General features: G+C 43.5%; 1 protein-coding gene across 1 annotated transcript in view; it reads right to left on the bottom strand.

Moving 5' to 3' along the window:
• The window catches only part of RNF121 (ring finger protein 121), a 132,856-nt gene that overhangs the window by 62,308 nt on the left and 48,712 nt on the right, over nucleotides 1–21,836 (bottom strand). Inside the window, exons 2-3 of the mRNA XM_078658642.1 lie at nucleotides 20,924–20,961; nucleotides 5,186–5,327 (exon numbers count right to left, since the gene is read on the bottom strand). Coding sequence (XP_078514768.1) covers nucleotides 5,186–5,327; nucleotides 20,924–20,961 — 180 coding nt within the window. The remainder of the gene's footprint in view (nucleotides 1–5,185; nucleotides 5,328–20,923; nucleotides 20,962–21,836) is intronic.

Genomic DNA, 21,836 nt, shown 5'->3' on the forward strand with positions numbered 1-21,836 from the left:
ACTACCACTAAAACTGTAGCGTGCATCTGTATTCGCACCCAATACCACTGTGAATGTAGCCTACAGACTGTATTCATCTTTATAACAAATGCATTAGGCAGACATGGCTTTCACAGCATAAAGAACTGATGAGAACACTTAAGAGGGAAGAAAATGAAGAGATACGCTAAAGGCAACGGAGTTGAAATACAGGTAGTTAGCACACAATACATAGCAACATTGACCACCAGGAGTTTCCAATAAAGGCATGGGTGATAGTAAATGAAAGAGTGGAGTGCGTAGATTAGATCATGAAGGAAGATGAAGGTCAAGGAATGAAAAGAGAGTACATGTAAGGGAATTAAAGAAGTAGAAAGGGCAGGTATTTGACTGTTTTGCTGTTTATAGTGGTGTCCTTGGGATGTTTCTTTGTTTTACCATACTCCAATCAGGGATAAAGAGGACTGGCCAATGCAGACAATAAGTGTTAATTTTAGTTATTATACTTGAAGGACGGAACATATTTTTTGCCCCTTCTTTCCATACTTCCCTTATACATGTCCTACAGTCGTAATTTGGGTTTTGCTATCTTGGCTGATATGGAGAATGGAAATTTGCCCCATGTCTTTTTCTCCTTGAAAAAACAGCAGCTGTTTCCCCACAATAGGATTTCTTTTAGCAATAGATTAAGCACAAATCATCATCAGATACACTACTGTCTTATTAATACCTGAAACGACAAGCCTATTAAGGAATTACTAAAAATCAAGTCTGGGCGTGTGTTTCTAGCACGTCAAAATGATTTGATTCCACTGACTTTATTACATTTTCAAGCATTAGCAAATGCTTACTTTATTCTGATCTCCACTTGTTGCAAGAGAAACAAGACTCCGGAAGGGTTGTTTTTATACATTAGGTCATCCCCCCAGAAGCATGTTTCAAGTACGCCAAGGCTTGCTATTGTGGGGTTGGGGCCCAACCACGCCTACTTAGCCCTTAAAAAAAGTTTACCCGTAATTGAAAGATGTTATTTTCCAATTTAACTGAAAATCTTAGGTTTTACTTGGCTGCTCTTTCAGACTTCTCTGGACTTGGATAGAATATATGCTGCTCATTTCAGGGCTCTGAGGCCATGCTATGGCGAGATATTTGAATTCCCAAATTCTTTCTACTATTTTATAGATTGAATGTGCATTCTTTTGCTATCAGAACCACACACTTGCTACAACCTTAATCATTATTTTAGTTTAATTTCCAGAAGCACAGAATATTCACTACATGAGAGTAGGGGAAGCTTAGTGCCACTCACAGATACAGTGGCAGGCATATCACTAATGAGGTAGTCATACATATCATTTATGCATAAAGTGAAAGATTCAGGGACCATAAGAAGTCCACACACTTCGCAGAACACACGCTTGACCTAGTCTTCCCCAACTTAAACAGCATCAAAATCACAGCAACCACACTTCTCACCCGGATCGATTATGCCATCGACCACTTCAAAATCAACATCCTTCCCCAACAAAACCCACAACCACCAGTCTGGCCAGGCACAGCAGGAGTTGCATCTCAGAATCTAATTGGCCCCACACACCAGTGCATGAGCCAGCCAACACCACCGGTGACCTGAAAAGAGATATCAAACAGCTTGATGAGTGGATCACAGAATGCACAAATTCCCTGGCACCCGCAAACACCACAACCAGAAAAGAACCCATCAGCAGGCTAGCTGGTACACTGAGGAGCTTCGCTCAACCGAAACACTGCAAACAACTGGAAAGGCGATGGAAAACATACCACACAAACATTTACTAAGCAGCACTCAGACCCTACTACAAGCAGATCAGAGAAACTAAGAAGGCAGCCATTGCAGAGCCCACAGATATCAGTTCCAATAGCTGTAAAGAAATCTTCGCCATTGTCATAGACTTCACCACACCAGCTCCCACCGCAAACAGCATCGCCCCCCCTTGCAAGAACTATGTGATAACCTCTATGAATTTTTCAGCAACAAGATCCAAGCCATCTACAACCATATGTACCCTGAACCGAACACCTGCAGCATACCCTCCACCCCTCTAACAAACAACCTCAGAAACACCCTGACTACATGGGAAACAATCACCACGGTAGAGACAGCCAACATCATGGGGACCATTCTCTCTGGGGCACAGATGGACCCCTGCCCTCACAACATCTACATCAGGGGCTTGTTGCCAATCAGCAAAGTACTCACCAGCACTCTGAATACTTCCATCACCACTGCGACATGCCTGGAATCCTGGAAACACACTGCACTCAATGTACTTCTAAGGAAACCGACTGCAGACCCTCATCCAACAAGCAAACTCCTGACTAATCCCTCCACTGCCCTTCCCAGCCGAGGTCATGGAGAAATCCATCAACAAACAGCTGACCCACTACCTCAATGCACATTAACTCCGAAAAACCATGCAGTCAGGCTTCAGACCCAATCACAGCACTGATACTGCCCTCATCCCGGGCCGGGTCTGGTGGCTCAGTGGGCTAATGCATCCACTGCAGGGCCCTGTGTTCGACCTCATGGCCACAGGTTCAAAAACGGGCAGGTCCACTCAGCCTTTCATCTATCTGAGGTCGATAAAATGAGTATAATTGAGTTGGGTAACAATAAACAGCTGTTATTCAGCGCCAAGAGACCTATGGGTGAACGTGCGTGTTACAAATAGACATTATGTTCCGTTATCCCAGCAAATGACGACATCCAGATGATCCACAACAGAGGAGAAACAGTCGACCTCATCCTGCTTGACCTCTCAGCGGCCCTAGACAAGGTCTCCCACTCCACCCTGATCAGGAAACAGGAATCGAAGGACCAGTCCTCCATTGAATCTGCTCCATCTTCACTGGAAAAAACACAAAATGTAAGCATGCCACCCTACATGTAGGGAGCCAAGAACCGTCTGCGGAGTCCGCCAAGGATCATCTCTCAATTCCCACCCTATTCAACATCTATAGTATGCCCACTGGAGGACCTCATCAGATCGCACATAATCAACATACTGTTTTATGCTGACACCCAATTGATATTCTCCGTGTCGTAGCTAATGCTAAACACCTAGATGAGATCCAATTGTCTGAAACTCAACTCAGACGTGGTGATCTTCAGATGGAAAACCTCTGATTGAGACTGCAGGTGGTGGCTGGAAGACCTCATCTCCACATCTACCTCCACCACCCAAGGCAGAAACTTAGGAATCATCCTAGATGATAAGCTCAACATGACAGCCCAGGTAAAGATGGTAAACGCCACCTGTTACCACATAATGAGGATGCTGCGAAAAATCTTCAAGTGGCTACCAGAGAATACTCGTAAAAAAAGTCACACTGGCCCTGATAAGCAGACTGGACGACGGCAATGCACTCTACGCAGGAATCATTAAACAGTTATTCAACAGGCTCCAAACCATCCAAACCACTGCGGCAAGGCTCAACCTCAACCTAGCTCTTCACAACCACATCACCCCACACCTAAAGGAGCTTTTCTGACTGCAGATACACACACATACTCAGTTCAAACTTCTCACACACACACATACAAAGCACACCTACCTCAAGACACATGCACTTCAACCAACCTCCAAGGCACCTCCACTTAACAGGACTCTCACTAGCACAAGTACATTGCATACACAATAATAGAGCTGGAGATCGCATTTTCTTGTACATATTCCTCAAAACATGGAACAACATTCCTTATCACATCAGAGTCTCCTCATAGCTTCTTATGTTCCGCAAGAAGCTGAAGATCTGGCTCTTTGAATAATCTCACCAGGGAGACAGCAGTCTACACACCTATGAAGTGCCTGGATAGCCTCATGGGTGATTCGCGTGCTATACAAATTGACATAACATCACAGTCTATACTGCTTGGAAAGTTCTTCTCAGAGTCTGTGGATACCTCTAACATCCTTCACAGTGGACGCTTATAAGGAGGTTACTGCAATCTACTGTAATTGTAATTGCTGCTTTCAGTTTGACTCATGGTTTGAGTTGTCCGTAAGATGCAGAGGGACAAAAAGATCCCAGTTTCATTGTTTTACTTGCAAAGTATTCAAACGACTAGTCAATTATGGGTAAACGAGTTCTAAAGCATCTCTAAAGCCTCGTATTTAGACTGGCCTTATCAAAAGCGAAATGGATATTTTTCCTGCACCCGCCTAAAAACTTATTCCAAATAGGATATTGGCAGCGGCAAGATGCTAGATTTCCATTACCCGATCTACGAGAGCCTGGACACTTAATAGACTGAAGGAAAATCTAAATCAAACTATAACCTAGGGACATCCTCTTTCCGTCAGACTACTTGCTGTGACTGCGTGGCTATATAATTCAATGACTGTAGCCCTCCGGACAGAATTTATTTTCAGGCTTAACCATAACGTTCTTCCTGCCCATAACAGGTGTATCCGTTGCAGAGGGTTCACTGCTCCTTGTAGGGAGCAGAGGCACTTACAGAGAAGAAAAACACTGGCTAGCAACCCCCAACATATTAGACAGTGGTAGTTTGTTCTAAAAGGCCATATACCTTCACGAGCCCTTCACAGCTCCGCCCATATCGTGCCTGTGTCTGCAGTCAGTTAAGGTGAGGTTCTCTTTGACAGTGAAGATAAGGCTCTTGGCAAAGGAACAGCATTTGCCATCTAGTTTCAGGGCACGCTTCCCTAAATGTGCTCTCTGACGCCTGAGAACAATCTCTACAATCTCATGAGATATGGAACACTTCCAAGGATTTTGCAGTAATGCTTCACTAAGTCAGGGTGACATATCAAATGTGAGGCAAGCAGTGGAAACAAGCTCACAGGATGTGTACTTAAAGCTTGGTATGAAAAGCAAGGCTTAGTTGTCTCTCTGGAAGACTGCACATGTAAGGGCTGACCTTGTTTGCATTTTGAAAACGTGTAAAAGTTTGTTCTCTCTCAGGAATGAGTACCACATTTAAATAGGAAATGTAAACAAGCAAATTAGAAATGAAGGATTTTCAAATCATGTTATAAAAGTTATTACCACTGCGATTAGATCACCTCTAAAAAATCATCTGAGAAAAAAATAATACATTTTTCTGTTTTCATTCGTGGCACAATCAAAGTGCCAAGAGAAAGCAGGCACTTTAACACTGAATGCACTGAAAAAGCAGCCTCCAGGCCTCAACAGGAGTCCTTACATTGTATGAGCGAGGGTGTCTCTGCTTCCACTGCACCAGCAGCAGCTGTGCGACCACCAGAGTTGCAATAAGTATCAGCACCATTTCGGCGTGCATGGCCTCGTGGCCGCGGTGCTTGGCATGCATCCGAGCATGCTCCACTCTGCAACCAAAACAAAGACGTGAGAAGTGTCACTAAACAAAAGAGTAAAAAAAAAAAATCACCGTACAACAGAACCACAACCTGAATCAAGTTAAAGAATGAAAAACAAGGAGGAAATGACGAAGTGTTTCTACGATCTGTTCCTCAGCCTTGGAGTTGAGAATACATGCCAGCACCCCCCACACCACCAGAGTCACAGTCCACATACAAACCAAATAAGGAAAAATGAAGTAGTGGAGGCTCCCATATGAAAGGATATTAATTTATGGGAGTTAGATATGAAAGTTACTTATCATTAACATTATTCATGCACAAATAAAGTTTATAAACTTCTTTTTTGTAAAATGTTTTTATTATGCTTTTCGAGTTGAAACACACCACACAACTGTCCATCATTGATAATATAATGGCAACACCACCAATAACCCAGCAATTTCCAACTACAAGTTTTAGTGTGCCGCCGCCCAAAGCACTTGAGCCATCAAGTTCTTGCAAGAGATAGGACGACGTCCATGGCACTTTTTACACGCATTTTGGGGGTGTCACCCATACAGGAATCCTGATGAGAGATTACTAGGGAACTTGGATCAGTCACAGAGGCACCTGTCTCACTCAATCCACAATTTCTACTCTTGGGGATCCCGTTTGAAGTCAACTTACCATGGAGGCAGTTCTGTAACTAAACATTAGGGTTCGCACTGGCGAAGAGCGATACAGCAAAACTGTGGGGAACCTCTCAGGAGCCGACCAAACACTCATGGGTGGTGGATATGACACACAGTATGGAAGAAGAATGAGTTGTATATGAAGCCACAGAAGGCCCCAGGAATTTTCAAAAAGTGTGGGTGGACTGGTTGGTATACTCTGGGACTGATTGGGAAGATGAGGGGCCGCCAAAACCAGCCAACCTGAACACTGATACGCTGGTTGGAGATGGAGATGCAGAGGATGGGGGCAAAGTAGCAGAATCACTGGATGGACCAAAAGACCATGGGCCTCATTAAACATGAGTTGGGGGAAGTCGTCCTACCCATTTTGGACAAGCGGTTGTGATCGTAGTTCACCATGTGAAGTACTTTCAGTTGAATAAGCCCCACTCGGTGGTCATCCATCATGCCCACCTCCTGTTCCCATTTGGCACTCAGTCTAGTCAAGTGGTCTGCTCTATTAGTACCACAGAAATAATGTATATAACGGTGTGGTTCCATCAAGGACTTAAAGTCTTGTTGCCAGGACCTCTCCAGAAGCAAATCCACACTCATTAATTGCCTGTAGGTGGGTAGCCCATTAGTACGCCCAGTGGTCTGGGAGAGAAGATGTCCCCGTTATAGAGAGTTTCCTCTGTAGGGCATGCAGGGCTATGCAGGGGGTACATCTATCCCAGAGCAGTAGACGCAGCGTTCTGTCCACCTTGTCGAAGAACTCACTTGGTATTGGGTAAGGAGTATTCTGGGGGGACATAGAGGACCTTAAGTAAAGTAATTAATCAACCTAAAAATATTTGCTTGACCCATAAATGAAAGTGGCAAGCACCTCCAACCTGATATGTCTGCTTGGAATTCACGGAATGTTTTTTCCAGGAATCGGTCGTTGCGGAGAGTTCTCTATTCCTAACTAGAAGAAGCGGTCTGTCACCACTGGGATCACCACCATGACTTGGTGCGGGAGGGGGGATTGGGGGGGGTGGGGGGGAAGATATTGGGGTGTCAGGCTCTCTCTCAATCCAAGTAGGAACAACGCGGATTTGTTGCAATTAATTTTATAAACTGCATAGCGTTTGAAACTGCAGGAGACGGAGAGCACCGTCAGCAGGAAGGAGTTCAGCTATGACAGGTACAGTAGGACGTCATCCGCGTATAGGAGAACTTTTCTGGCTCCGACTCCACCTCCAACAAACCCACAATGTCTGCCCTCATGCAGACCAAGGGGCTACATACAATGCAACCAGCAAGGGGGAATAACAGGCAGCCCTGTCTGGACCATTTTCCCCAGAGAGAAGGTGTCAGAGTAAAAGAACATTCACCATCCCAAATCTCGTCAGAACCCGGCGTAGGAAGATCCAATCTATGCGGTCAAATGCCTTCTCGGCATCAAGGCACAGAAGAGCTTGGGACTGCCAGGAGCTTTTCCGGTGCTCTAGCCATGCATGCAGCTATCAAGAGGTTCTGCCACGTTGCACGATTGGGCATGAACCCTGTCTGGTCACGATGAACAAGGGAAGAAATGGTGCAGACCAGTTGATTAGCCAGAATGCTGGTCTCCGTGTTCAACAAGGACATTGGCCTGTACGAGGCACATGCATTTCTGGGCTTCCTGGGCTTAGGATAGCCACAATCGCACCAGGCAGGAGGTCAGGCGGCAGGTCCCCTCCCCTTCGTGGCTTGTTGAATATTTCCAGATGATGTGGTCCTAGGACTGAGAGGGTCCGTTTATAATATCCCACCAGTATCCCATTGGTCTTTCCAGGCTGCAATTGGCTAATGCCTCCGTCAACTCAGTTAATGCGAGTTCCTGATGGAGCTCATCTGTCCTCGGTCGTTAACCACAGAGAGGTAGCTCCCCAAGGAAATCCTGCCTTTCTGATTCAGGGAGCAAGCGTCGGTCCCAGTATGGGGCCCAGAAATAGTATGCAAAGGCCTCCGCTAGGTCAACGTCTGTATAAATACCTATGTCCTTCCCAGTCAAGGGTTTCCCCAACCCATCTGCATTCTCCCTCCCTCCTGCTTAGCCAGGCCAGGAGCTGTCCGGCCTTGTCTCTCAACTCATAATTTCTGAAAGTAGCCAGATAATAAGTATTGGCCGCTGAGTGAGTCAGTGTGTAATAACATCTACTCACCGCTCGCTAGCAGCGGTCTATTTTTGGCTGGACCACCTGCTCCTGTGACTGCTTGCGTTTCCGAGCAATTTATATAACTGTGTGGTTCCATCAAGGATTTAAAGTCTCAGTGCCAGGTCCTCTCTAGGGGCAAATCGCCACTCATTAGTTGCCTGTAAGTCGGTAGCCCAATAGTACGCCCTGTAGTCTGCTGTAGATGTTTTCTGTAGTGTACGGCAGGACTATGCAGGTGCACCACCATCCCAGAGCATAAGACGCAGTGTTATGTTCACCTTGTCGGAGAACTCACTTAGTGTCAGGTAAGGGGTATGCTGGAGAACATAGAGGAACTTAGGGAAAGTAAATAATCATCTTAAATAGATTTGCCCGACCCACAAGTGAAAGTGGCAACCCCCTCCATCTGGATATGTATGCTTGGAATTCACAGAATACTTTCCCTAGGTTGTTTTTCACCAGGAATCAGTGTTTACAGAGCTTTACCTCCATGCCTAACTAGCGGAAGACATCTATCATCACTGGGATCCCCACTTTGATTCAGGGGTCTAACGCTCCCAGGAAGGAAGAAAGTAGATTTTTCCATATTACATTTTATAAACAGTATAGCGTTCTAAACTGCGGAAGACAGAGAGAGGGTGCAGAGAACAGTCTTGTATGCTTCCCAAAGTGTCAAGTCAGATGAGAGAGAGTTTCAGTTTTCTTCCTGGAGGAGCACAAATTTGGCTTGGAATTCGGCTACCACATCTCTGTCCTGAAGCACCTAACTACTGACGTGCCAATTTCCTGTTTTTACCCAGTCTTTCCTCCCAGCGCAACCATGACAGGGGCATTGTCCGAAATGCCTCTCAGTAGTTAGTCGCCGTAAAGGTGTTAGGGCATTCACCCACTCGCACAAATATATAGTACAGCCACAAGGACATCCTGTAGACTCCTGAGAGAAATGAGAATTGACAGTGAGGGATACATCACCCTCCAGACATCCAAGAGCCAATGGGCGTGGAGAAATTGGTGAGACATCCAGCCAGAAGAAGTTGATGCCGGTGAAGATCTGTCCACTGTCTTGTCTAACACTTCATTAAAGTCCCACTCCCTATTATGGGTCTATAGGCCCTTGCCTCCAGTAGTATTGGTTCCAGAGTGTCAACACTGCTCGCTGAAATCGCAGAGGGGCACAGACACTCATCACAATGAAGGATACCCTCCCCTGCAATCCCAGCACTCCTACGAAGGGGCTGGCAGGGTCATGCCATGTCTTATGAACTTGGAAAGGAGGATTTTTTTGGGGCCTTTATTGCCTACCCTTTGGGATCCCTTTGTGTACCCTGAGTGAGCCAATACAGTATTGCCATGTATCGAGAATATTGATTCATGTTATGTGGACTTCCTGCAGCAACACAAGGGCAGACGTCCATTGTGCAACCATCCCTTGCTTGGTTTGGACAGCAGGCCTAAAGTTTACATACTTATGATCACTTTAGGGCTTATTTAGCTAACTCAGTTGGCATTATGCTGAGGCATTCTCCAGTTTCTCTGCTTCAGCTGCTCAGAAAAAGGGCAAAGGAAAGAAAGAAGCCTTCACACCATCAATGGATCAGGTTGGGTGGAAGAAAGGAGGATGTAAACCACAGATTCTGGGGCCAGGACATCCCACAGCAATTTATTTAGGAGACATAACGAGCCGCAGAACAGCGCCATAATTGGGGTGCTCACAGTGCCAGACACCTGACTAAAGGGATGGTGGGGCAGGGTGCTAAAAACAAAATTAGACCTTGGCAACCGATTTCTTGTACTGCAGTGGTTACAATACCTAGTAAGTGGAAGAAGAACATTGTTGTGCTAGACTAAGAAGGCTGTTCTTTGAAGGGTCAGGACGTCTGGGCATTTGGCATTCCCCAAGTCTGAAGGTAAACTTGAAGGTTAAACAATGTTAAATAGCTACTAGCAGCGACTAATAGACTGTCTGGGGACCCCGACTCACTCATTACTGGAATCCGGGGACCCCAACTGAATCATTCTTTGATTCTAGGGACACCCAATAAGTCATTACTGGAAGCTAAGGACCCAGCCTATGCATTATCAAGGATTTTAAATATAAAACAATACACTAAACATACAGAAACAAGAATTAATCAGGAATAGGAAGGTTAGAGCTTCTTTCTAAATTCAATTCAGGACACATGTCGTCCATGCTATCTTCTATTTGATGCACTTGTACTGCTCCCACAAAATCTGAGGATACCAACTTTAATTTTGGCTTCAGAACTTAAATTCCTTCACATTTACAGAAAGTTTTAAAATGTCCATGTTTCCATTTTTTTCCTTATTTATATACACTTTATTAATCTGTTTATATTATTTAATTTACTAAGTAAGCGCAGACCCCCTTAATAGGCTTCGCGGACCCAGAGGAGTCATCAGACCACAGGTCAAGTAGCACTGCTTTAGGAGGTATTGCACTGGGCCGGGTCTTTGCCTCCATCAATTACCCCTGTGTTTTGACTGCTGTGAAGCCTGCCCCCACATCTGAGTTTTCTGGGACTGAGAGCCCCTCTTGCGTGTTCGCCTGATGTGCCCCACGCTGCGGGACCCCCTTGAGCGCTTAAGAGTGTGAGGAAAAGGGGCTTGGTCTGTGTCCACCTGCCTCCACAGCCGAGTTTTCGGGGACTTGGAGTCCCTCTGGTGAGTCCACCTGATGTGCCCCCAGGGACCAAATAGTCAAAAATGGCGCAAAGTACATCTTTGTAGGCACGCTGGTACCCAAATGTCACCTCTGCAGCGTCTCCTCGCCAGGATGGCAAATAATCAGTTGGTTCCCCCTCCATCTTATTTCAGGAGACAACACTTGTATGGGCAAGAGGGGCCTGCAGCTTCTCCCCTGCTCTCCTCTCCGCACCTCCTAGGCCTAGCCCGAGTCCTCACTCCACATGGGATTGATTTATCCTTAATAAATCTGTCTTTTAACAGTGATGAATGTTTTTTTATTCTGTTTATGGTCTACTGTTTTGAAACCGAATAAAGATTCACTGCTGTGAGTCCCCAGATGGTGGTCAGGTATGCAGCACAATCATGGAATTGTGTGACTGATTCTTGCACCAGAGCGGTGACAACGTTAGAAGTTCCCTGCGAGAAATACCCTGTTGTCTACAACTGAAGATAGGAAGCGACACAGATATGCAATTTCAACAACAATATTAATCGAATCAATGTGGCTTCATGCATAGCAATCCACAAAGATGGTGGAACCACCACACCAACTTATTTGGGCACTGAAGACGACCCATCTTGACAGGTGTGATGCTGACAGGCAGGTATCCAAAAAACACTTGAACGCAAGATGGATGCCATGGTAATGGCCTCCACCTACTATGGGGTGATTTTAGGGAAATATCTGAAAGAGTGGCAATGATGGAAAAGGAGACTGATAAATTCACCGATAAGGTCAAGACAATGAAGGTTTTAGTGACTAAGCTGGGGACCCCCACCTAAGCACGGATATCCCACTTTCCCTCAAGAGTCAAAGATGCTGAAGGAGTCTCAAAGAGTAATATTATATGCATTGTTGGAGTTCAGGAGAGAATGGAAAGATAGGCTGTTGAACATTCTTTGAAGACTTAAGCAACTATGCCTTAAAGCTTTTGTACTGTGAAATGGGTTCCGAGGGCCCTAGTGCCTACATCTTGCATGGGGGCTCTGTAAAGGGTAAACATTGTTCGCAATTTTACCTTTTGAGAAAGACCTGCAATCCTTCAAGTGGTCTGGTCCTGCAATCCTCTGGTGATTGAAAATGCCAGAGTTCCTTTTTTCCTGTGCTCATACAGACAGTGCAACTACAGAACAATTTTCAGGGTGAGAGCTCAGAAAGCAGAAGATAATGTAATCAATGAGGTTTACACTCAGGGTGTGCACAGCTGCCAGGGGATGGCACCTCTTTAAATGAGATGGCTTCAAGGGTAGCACGTGGCAAGGACATCGAGTGAGAGACCGCCCAAAAGACTCTGGACAATGAATAACGACCCTTTGCCTGGGTCCTCACAAAAGACATGACACAGGACTTGGCCATGAGGACTCCAGGATGAGGGATGATCCTTGACTTTCGGAACCTAGGAGGCAGCATCTTCAATGATATGGGACCTAAAGGCTTTGACCCCTTTCAATGGATGTCATCTGAGGTCTATGCACACAGGAAAAAAGTAACTATAGCGAAGCCTGATTAAGTGCTACTTCTGGAAACACACCTAGTGGGCAATAACTGCAGAAAGGGACCTATTGTGGGGTATTTAGGGTTTACAGATGGGTTACGGGGATAGTAATCTTTGCCAGAAGAGAATGCCAATTCAAGGTTGAACAAACATGTACATAGTTCTTGATGTACCGATGTATATGGTCAAGCATTACAATTCTGGCTTAACTTGACTAAGTCTGTGCTGAATCCTCCTAAGGACTGGCCGCCAATACAGATATGAACTGCCAGTTTCAAATGTTGGTAGAGGGCTTTAAATAGCGGAATATTTATGCCACAAAAAGAAGAGAGCTTTGCAGGAAGTAATTTGTTGGAAACTCTGGCGAGCTTCCAGGAAGACATGCCACAGTCAGCGTCAGCCAGCACGGATCAGAGGAAGGGGGGCGAGGACGCAGGGGAAACGGGTATTAAAAAAGAAAAGAAAAAAGTACCTTCTCACTGCGTCTTTGGGAAATATGTGGACAGATGTCAGAGCTGAATCCCCAATAAAATTCAAGATATTAACTGCTTCAATGATGAGACGAGTCACATCCTTGGTCGATAGAACAGGTCCTAGCAAATCCTATGCAATACGGAATGAGCTGCTGTACAAGTTGGCAACTGAGGTGAAATTGCTTAGTGAGGACTGGGATGAGGTTTGCATGTACCCCACAGAAGTGGCCAACAGCTCAGGATTCAGGTGGACACAGGCGAAAGTGAAGCACCGAATATATTATACAAGAGACCAACTAATTGGTAGAAACTGTAGTAACGTATGCCTGAGAGGCTACGGTTTGGCTCTTAGTTCTTCCATGTAATTTGGGAATGCCCACAGTCAGCTGTTTTGAATGATAGTCAAAAGCTGCAGTAGGGTCTCCCATTGGCCTTTCTGAAAAACTGGCCCTGCTGGGTGCAAGGGGAAAATAACCATGCCAAGATACAAGATAATTTGTAATAGTGTCCCTGCGGCAGCTAGGAGAGAAACTGTTCAACTATGGGGAAATCGATCTCCCTTGTGCATAATGGTGGACGAAGTGACACATGCAAGGCGAGTCGGTCCATATGAACATTGAAAATAATAGCCAGCTGTGGAAGAAATATCACAGATTTCAATAAGATGCTGCTATAATCGAGTCTGATGATGCTGTGTTGCACCTCACCACAAGTCAGCTCAGTATGACCAATGAACTAAACGCTGTGCTACATTCTAGCTGTCATTTTATTACCACTTATGTGATGACGTATAACCATTGATGAAGTACCATTTGTCGGGAATATATGACAGACTGATGTCTAGTGATGCCTTTTTGTTTTGCTGAAAAAGGAAAAATAATAAAATGTGTTTAAAATGGTCTTTTACTTGGGCAACAGTGAATAAAGTACTACATAAGTATTTTCCAGAGGGGCCTTATCAAATAGGACCATTCTGGGGAGATTGGAGTGTTAGACAAGGAAGATAGCAATGACTATCGAAGAGGTCCCTTTATGTGCTTATTATACAGGGATACTATTCTCAATGGAAATTACATTTTGGTTCTAATAAGTCAAAGGAAACAACCATTTTTGTGGGCTGCTTCAGGATCATATTTTCACAAATAATACTGGTTTGATGAGGATGATGCAAATTCATCTAATACGCTTCAATTTTCAAAAGTGGCCAGATATAGTAGCACTCGTAAGCTCAGACAATTTACCTACTCGACACCTTCATGTTGTGTACAGTTTAGATAGTTTGATTACGAAAGCTCCACAGGTGTATGCCTGTGTAACAGATGAACTGACTATCGACACACAACTTACGTAAACGTTTTTGCAAATACAATGTCAGAAGAAATATTAGCCAACAGGAAAAGTATGCAATGCTTACAATGGCCAGAAGGAATAGTATGACTGAAACAAATAATGCAATCACAAGTGCTAGGTTCCTAGTAGAAATAATAACTTAAGGTAGTTCTTTATAAAGCAAAATGGTCTTCAGACTACATCAAGGAACAACGGCCCCTCTAAATTCTTCGCCCAGATAGTGCTTTCAGATTACTAAACCATGGTACTATAGCTCAGACCATTGAATAAGTGAATTAAGTACTTCTTATAATTATCTAGAGACAATTATATTATTAGAGTATATTATATTGTTGTTGCCTGAAAACATTTAGAGCAATGTTATATTTAGAACAAGGTTTTCATTTTCTGTGAAGAGGTTTTTACATTACGAATATACATTTCATCTCATTTCTGATTGGTGTACTGAATGCTACAATTTTTTCGCAAACAATAATACAGATTTAGACTAACAGCTCAATTCTTGATAATACCCAAGAGTCCTGCAGAACTATGCCCTGGATAATGTCAGTAGCCACAAGGATCCACCCCCCCTTTCGATAAACAGAAGAGTCAACTAGCACTATGCCCTGGATAACAGTACAAAAGGGGGGTGGTGATGGACGGAGCATCTGAACCAATCAAACAATCACACCCAGTCAAAAGATCTGGGTTTAATCCATCACCGTTCTTTAGCCCACTCTGCCACCCCAGTTCAGACATGGCTATATGCAAATCAGTCTGACCCTGTGCCTCATGGGAACAGTCCAGCCCGAACTGCCAAGCCATGCCTTCCCAGGACCGGAAACAAGCATCCTAGGACCGGTTTCTGGCATTGCAGCCTTCTTCAGCCCGGCTTGCTTGAATCCAGTGGCAAAGTGAGCAAGGGACTCACGTCTGAGCATACCCTGCCACACTTATGGCGGCCAAAAGCAGTACAAAAGGGGGGGCTAAAGAACGGTGATGGATTAAACCCGGATCTGTTGACTGAGTGTGAGTGTTTGATTGGTTCAGATGCTCCGTCCATCACCACCCCCTTTTGTACCGCTTTTGGCCGCCATAAGTGTCGCCAGGGATTTTTTAAAATAAATTACAGTCACTAAGAGATCTGCTCTTGATAGACATAGTCACTAAGAGCAGCTTCTGATGTGGCATGCAGTGGCATAAAGCAACAGGGTGCCCCCAATTCCCCACCGCAGAATGTGGTGAGGGGCCCGCGTCACCCATATTTCACAGATACTCATTAACCTTGGGCTGAACACTTTAGAGTTGGGGGGACCCCTGAAGGTATAGGGGCACCCCTGCACCGCAGTGGCTGCAGGGACCAGTGTTACGAGCCTGGTGCTATGCTTAACCCTGTTGGCAGGGTGAGTATAGTGCCAACTGAGCAGACATTTCTGCTCTACAGCACACTACAAAACACACTCAAAAGAGAGAAAAAACACATCTGTCAGGCAGTAAGCCCTCACAGACTAGAAGCTTCGAAGCCAGGGATGGAGCCTGTTAATGCCAGAGTAAGTCGAAACGTAAATGCAAGATTCAAGAGCAGCCGCTAAGCATCACTTAATTCTAATTTACCCAAAACCTGTTTCAGGAAAGTCTCAAGCGTACTTAATTTAGAGTGATGATTTTATAAACGTTACTGGTTTAAGTCGGTCTCACCCAACTATCACTGCAGCTCGTCAGCCCAGTGGAATTTTGCAGCGGAAGAATTAGGGCGTTTATGAAACAGTTTGTGTCATTTTCATATCTTCACATGAAAACAATTGTTCAATTGTCATGCCGAAATTCACCTTCAAGGAAGCGGTACTTGGCAATAGAAATGCCTTCCAAGAGCAAAACTTTCCATAAAAGAGAAAAAGATTTTTTAAATGACAACGTTGAAACATGAGGCGAGGAATTCCCCACCAAAAATTTTGTAAAACTTTTTTTGATCCATTTTTCATTTAAAGGAAATGATTTTCAGTGAAAACACTTTCCTTCCCAAATATACTCTGTAAATGGGATGCTTTTTGTGTAATTTCCCATACCAAGTATAACACATAGTGCTGATCATATAGGTGTATGTTTGGAAGTACAGCTAAGTGCAGGGCAGTTAATAAACAGATTGCGGTATACAGACACCATTAAGACAGTGTGCATGTTCATACTTTTTGCCAGGAACCTTCCCTTACTTATGCTGGAAAACCCACTAGATGTCCAGCAAGATTGTGGAATTTCCACACAGCAGGCACAACTGACATCTGCACAAGAAATCTGCAGATACCAACTTTCATCCTTAAAATTCAGGCAGTCTGGCAAGACAACACAAAGAAACCTCTTTTTGTACAGTAGGTTACATAAATGTACTTCATGAGAGCCCCACGAACAGACTCCTAACAAGAGCTCAGTGTACTTTAACTTAGTGGGTTCATGTCTCCAAGTTGCAGGCCAAAGAATATTTCAAACAAAGTAAATGATCAAAAGCGCTGAAGTAGGTCAGCTAAGATCATTAAATCTGCACATGATGTAATTAAATATGATGATTTACGGGTTTGTAGTTGTGCCACTTTTACTAAAAGATAGGTACCTATTAAATGCAGAGCGAAAATAAATGAGTGGCTTCAGTCCAGTACGCATCACATAAGGGAAAGTTAATCTCCATGTTAACCTCACACTCCAGCGACAAGAGCAAAGGAGCCTTGTTTGGTTTGCCAGAGGTGGTAACACAGTTAGAAATATGTGAACTCTTTAAAAAAGTGCTGCTAAATGTTTATTGCACCAGTGAAGTTTAGGATATTATTCTCATGTGCTTTTTACGACCAAGTACAGGTTACGTTCGCCATCCCCATCTTACTTGAACACTAAAGTTCATTTTATAAAAAGTCACTTTGCATCTAGACACATATATAGAAATTATGCAAAAAAAGGAAGCATGCGACTCTGGGTAGTTCCCAAGTTTAGGACGAGAGAAGCTCCTTTAAATGGAGCACCCTACACCACCACTGACTTTCTGAATCTGCTCACCTCCGATGTCTGTTTTTTAGGTCTCGCTTAGACAGCGCATGTGCGGTTTCTTCGAGACATCCTGTATCTGTAATATGGGCTTGGAGCAGCGCCCATCTTTTTAATTGGTTCCTCTTTCTGTCCTTCCTAAATGCTGGCTTTTGTTTGGTTAAATCGCTTACTAGTCCCTCCTTTTGGGCTTTTGTAACCTCCCATAGGGATTGCTCCGTTATGTGTGCTCTTCCTCTTCCAGTTATTTATGACAGTCTGAGCACCATTTCATTTTTTGTGGCTTGCCAACTCCTTGAACAACAACGTACTTCGCGCTGGTCTTATTTTTTGTGGCTTTTTTTGTTTGAAGCCTGCATGTTTACAATGGGCACTCCTAGTCTGCATGAGGCCATGTCTCTTATTAGCACAGCGTCCAATTCACAGCCACAGTGCTTCATGTTGGCCGGACCAGCTACTTACATGGAATCATCAAACATGGTTAACACTTTCTTTTAGAAATGATTGTGCTCACTGCTTTTCTGTTTGCAACTTTCCAAATTTCTATGAAGGTCTCAATAAGGGAGACGTGAACCAAGCGCCTCAAAACACGTTGTAAGCTTGAGTCATTTATGAGATTGAAAAAAAATAGTGTACATATTACAAAGAATGATTTTGAGCTGTGCTCATAATTTAGAACCCGCACTTGCTTTTAAATTTTCTGAACAGTTTGAGTCATAAATCTCAAAAAAGATAGTTGCATTACTCGAAAAGGACCTATGCCTATCATAGAGTGGTAGGTTGCTTATTTTTCCTACATTTGCCCACCATTTAATTTCCACATCGTTGTGACAGTCAGTCTTCTCTTTCTATTTTCTATTAGTTTAGCATAGCTCCCTACCGGCTTCTGGCCGCAGACTCCCACCTTCCAGATTCTACCCTTTACCTTCAGCTTTAGGAGCATCAAAGTCTCAGCCTAGGACCAGAACTAGTTAAACGTTAGCTTGCTGTGTAGAGCTGCTTAATGTAGCACTGGGAGGAGTGGCTGGGGGCAGGTATGCGGTGTCAGACTGACTGCCAGTGATCGTCTCAGCATGCACTGCTGGTTGTAGGGAGGGGTGAAGAAAGGACGTAGAGCTATGTACATATCAATTGTCACAGTGTAAGATTGCGTTAGGAAAAACTGATCAGCTTATAGGGATAAGCTTATATGGATCAGCTTATAGGGATCATTCACATCCAAACATCTTTAAGATAACGGCCTATTATTTAGGAGAGATCCTCCCCATTGTATCTAACAATGTATCCAACAACTAATTTCCTTAGGTTTTATCCTTGCTCGCTAAGAATGGCGTTTATTTCAATCGACCACTGCACGTGCTGGGAAAGACTCGCTCGCTGTGTCACACACTCTTTTGTGTTTCAAAATGCTTCAATGTATTTCTGTGAAGCTACTAGTCCCTGCTAACAAACTACTCTCAGGTACAAAATCGTTCTCACTATAATCCAATCATGCCTTTAACCCTTTATAGCCAAACTCTACCTTCGAAGAACTGCTACAAAATCTTTCACCACATCCCTCACTTGTTCCAAACTGTGTTAGACAATGCCATAGTTAATTGTGATTCTACCAAATAAATCCCACTTATTTAAAAGTGTATTATAGAAACTCCCCCTTTTTTCTATTTTGTTCCCTGCTGTTGCTATTAACCAGATGGCTTCACTGCAAAAAAAAAAAAAGTAAAGAATATTATAATTTACAATGCCTATAGCTCTAACTTTCACAAATGTGAGACCGTTGCATTGTAAATGCTTGTCTAGCAAAGCTTTCAAGCATAGGTTTGGCATAGTTCCATTTACACCTAGCAGAAAATGACAAAAGCCTTTTACCACTGCAGGCACAGTATTACAGATTTGGATTACGAATTACAAATACTATCCAAGCCAACCTGGAAAGAATGAGCGCATTCCCCTGACACGTGTTTCGCTCTAGTTAGAGCTCAGAGTGGTATAGCTTTGTCTAGACACAAGGGCGCACTCAGTAAAAGCTAAGACAATACCCTTTTTATTCAAAAAAGGGAGCAAGGGTCTCACTGTAGTATTTGGGAAAGATAAGAGCACAACTAGCTTTAGGTATCCGGGACAGTGAAGGTCTTACTGTGGAATGCACTAAATGTAAGTGTGCTGAAAGTTGTGTGATCTAATTAGGCTAAAGTATATGCAAGGAAGGCAAAAAATCTAAGACTTCTTTGTTGGAAGTCTTTAGAAATGCACTCTATCTTTCTGCCAAGAATAATGTGAGATCCTTCTTAGGACGAGCAGTATTATTCAGAGGATGTTTAAGGCTTTGCAGCAAAGACTTTTCTTACTAGGCAACTTTTGAAGAGCCAAGTAAAATGTGTTTTGGATGCCAATTGTCAAAAGAATAGTGAATCTATCAAAATGACAACGGAGCACAATTCTGCACTAAAAGGATTTGATCCATTATCAAGCCTTGTTGTAAAGGCTTTAGGTGCAGTATTATTGCATGTAAACCTAGGAGGAAAGGGATAAATGATTGCATATCCCTCACTTTATTTGATGCCCGCTGAGGAAAAACACTCCGACAACGAGAGATAGAAACACATATCTGTATGTGGGCATCAGAACACCTTAGATGTTGTGTGTGTGGGGAAACCACTTTATGGTTTGCAGTGACCAGAATTGTAAGACTATCCATGAGGAAGGAGGATTTCAAATGAACACGTTAAATACATACCGGTAAAGAATGTAATAGCAGGCTTCCTGTTGAGATTTGGAAGAATGCATTGATAAAGAGTGGGAAGAGTACAAAATAGCCCTCGTACAGAACAGTGGGTTTTCCATATTTAAAATGGATGAATGGTTTTATGAGCATACGAGACTAGATTCTAGGAACGGAAGGGGGACGTTTTCTACAATGGATCACAAATAGTAATATTGCTAAATCTAGGTTCACAAGTTGATATTAGCAAAGCATACAATGAAGGCAGCCTTCAGAGATTTAGGAAATCCACCAGAGTGCTGCACAGACAACAATTCAGGACAATACATTTTGGCGGATCCAGAACTAGCCCGGCTGAGCGAATACAATTAAACACAATGTGAAACAAAAAGACACACATATTTTGAGCAGACAGCTATTACCTACTAACCGGAAACGTATGGAATTATAGCCATGGGAATGTTTAAAACACATTTTGGTGGTGAAATAGTGCTACTGAATGGGCTTTCTGCTTAGAAATAGTGCTTTTCATTTTGCAGCTCAGGCAAACTGTGTGTTGAAAGCCTTAACACGTCCATTGGATTGCATGACGTCGTATATGGAAAATCAGGCACTCTTTTTACCATTGGGGTATTCAAGTGGTCTTCTAAGATGCATCAACAAGAAGTGGCAAACTGCAGCAATCCATATTCTTTTCTAGTGTGGGCCGTTCAGGAGAAACAAGTGAGAAACAAGTGTGACACACTTCGGGCCTATCTGGCAAATTGCTCTGTAAAATGGAATGCGAGTGAAGGAGTGTGTCAGCAAGTCAGAGTTCGTGTACAGTTTAGTTATATGAAACCCAATGAGGAATAGCTGTGTTTGTGCACTTCAACTGCATTTGTTCTACCAATCATTAAATCTAGATACAAGATATTTACAAAAAACTAAAAACACAGCATTGGATTAAAGTAATATGAAACACTGCCCAAAAGAAACTGGGGAACTGCCAAGGCAAGGTGGCTTACCTCCATCGCTCTTCCGGGGACAATTTGGACAAATCCACCTAAAAAAGGAGAAAGCAAAGGATGAAGACACACCACTGGGAGAAACAAACACAACACTGACTATGTAGTGTCATTTATAGTAAATAATGCAAATAGAATTTTCTCACATATAAACAAATCAAGATTATTCTGCTTAAAGGTGCACATTAACGGTTGCCAATAGGAGACCATGCTGTAAACAGAGCAGCATAGTTGCCCACTGCACCACAGCAGGGCCAGTACAAACCATATTCTGGTTAACAAGGGCAAGATTCCAAAGACAAGAAAGGCAACTCAACTGTTGTACACTGATGAAAAGAATAGAAATGTCATGTTTTAATCCAGCAATTTTATTAAGAAAGTCACTGCATCCTTAATGGATTACAACAATACAATTTCTGTCCTCAAATGTCAGACAGAAAAATGGTGTAGTCCAAACAGAACCAGGGAGTTAGAAGGGGAATCGTGTGATCTATTCCTACTCAATACATAGGGCACATAGATTAAAACCAGTGGCGAGAGAGTAATATCTGTCCAAGATGCATCACAGCGGATTGCAAAGTAATTGCCTTCAGAAGAAGGATCACCTGATCTTGTGGGCACACTTAATTTCATGGGTGATCAGAAAATACTACTACAAGTATTTCTGGGCAGAAACACTAAGCCTTGGTGGCAGGCTAAACACAAGAGCAATACATTATACCGAAGCAAAATAAAATTAGGTGTTTATAGTTTGTGACTTACAAAATTCACAATCCTCAGGTGAAAAAGATAGCTTGGTGATAATTCTTCAACCCAAAATGTTGTGCTGCACACAGTATTGCGAATTATCAGACCAATGGGGTTGGAGAAAAACCGGTAAACCGATGCTACTGAAATGGCTTCAGCAGTCATT

The sequence above is a fragment of the Lissotriton helveticus genome, chromosome 8 (genome assembly GCF_964261635.1).
Source record: "Lissotriton helveticus chromosome 8, aLisHel1.1, whole genome shotgun sequence".
NCBI lineage: Eukaryota > Metazoa > Chordata > Amphibia > Caudata > Salamandridae > Lissotriton > Lissotriton helveticus.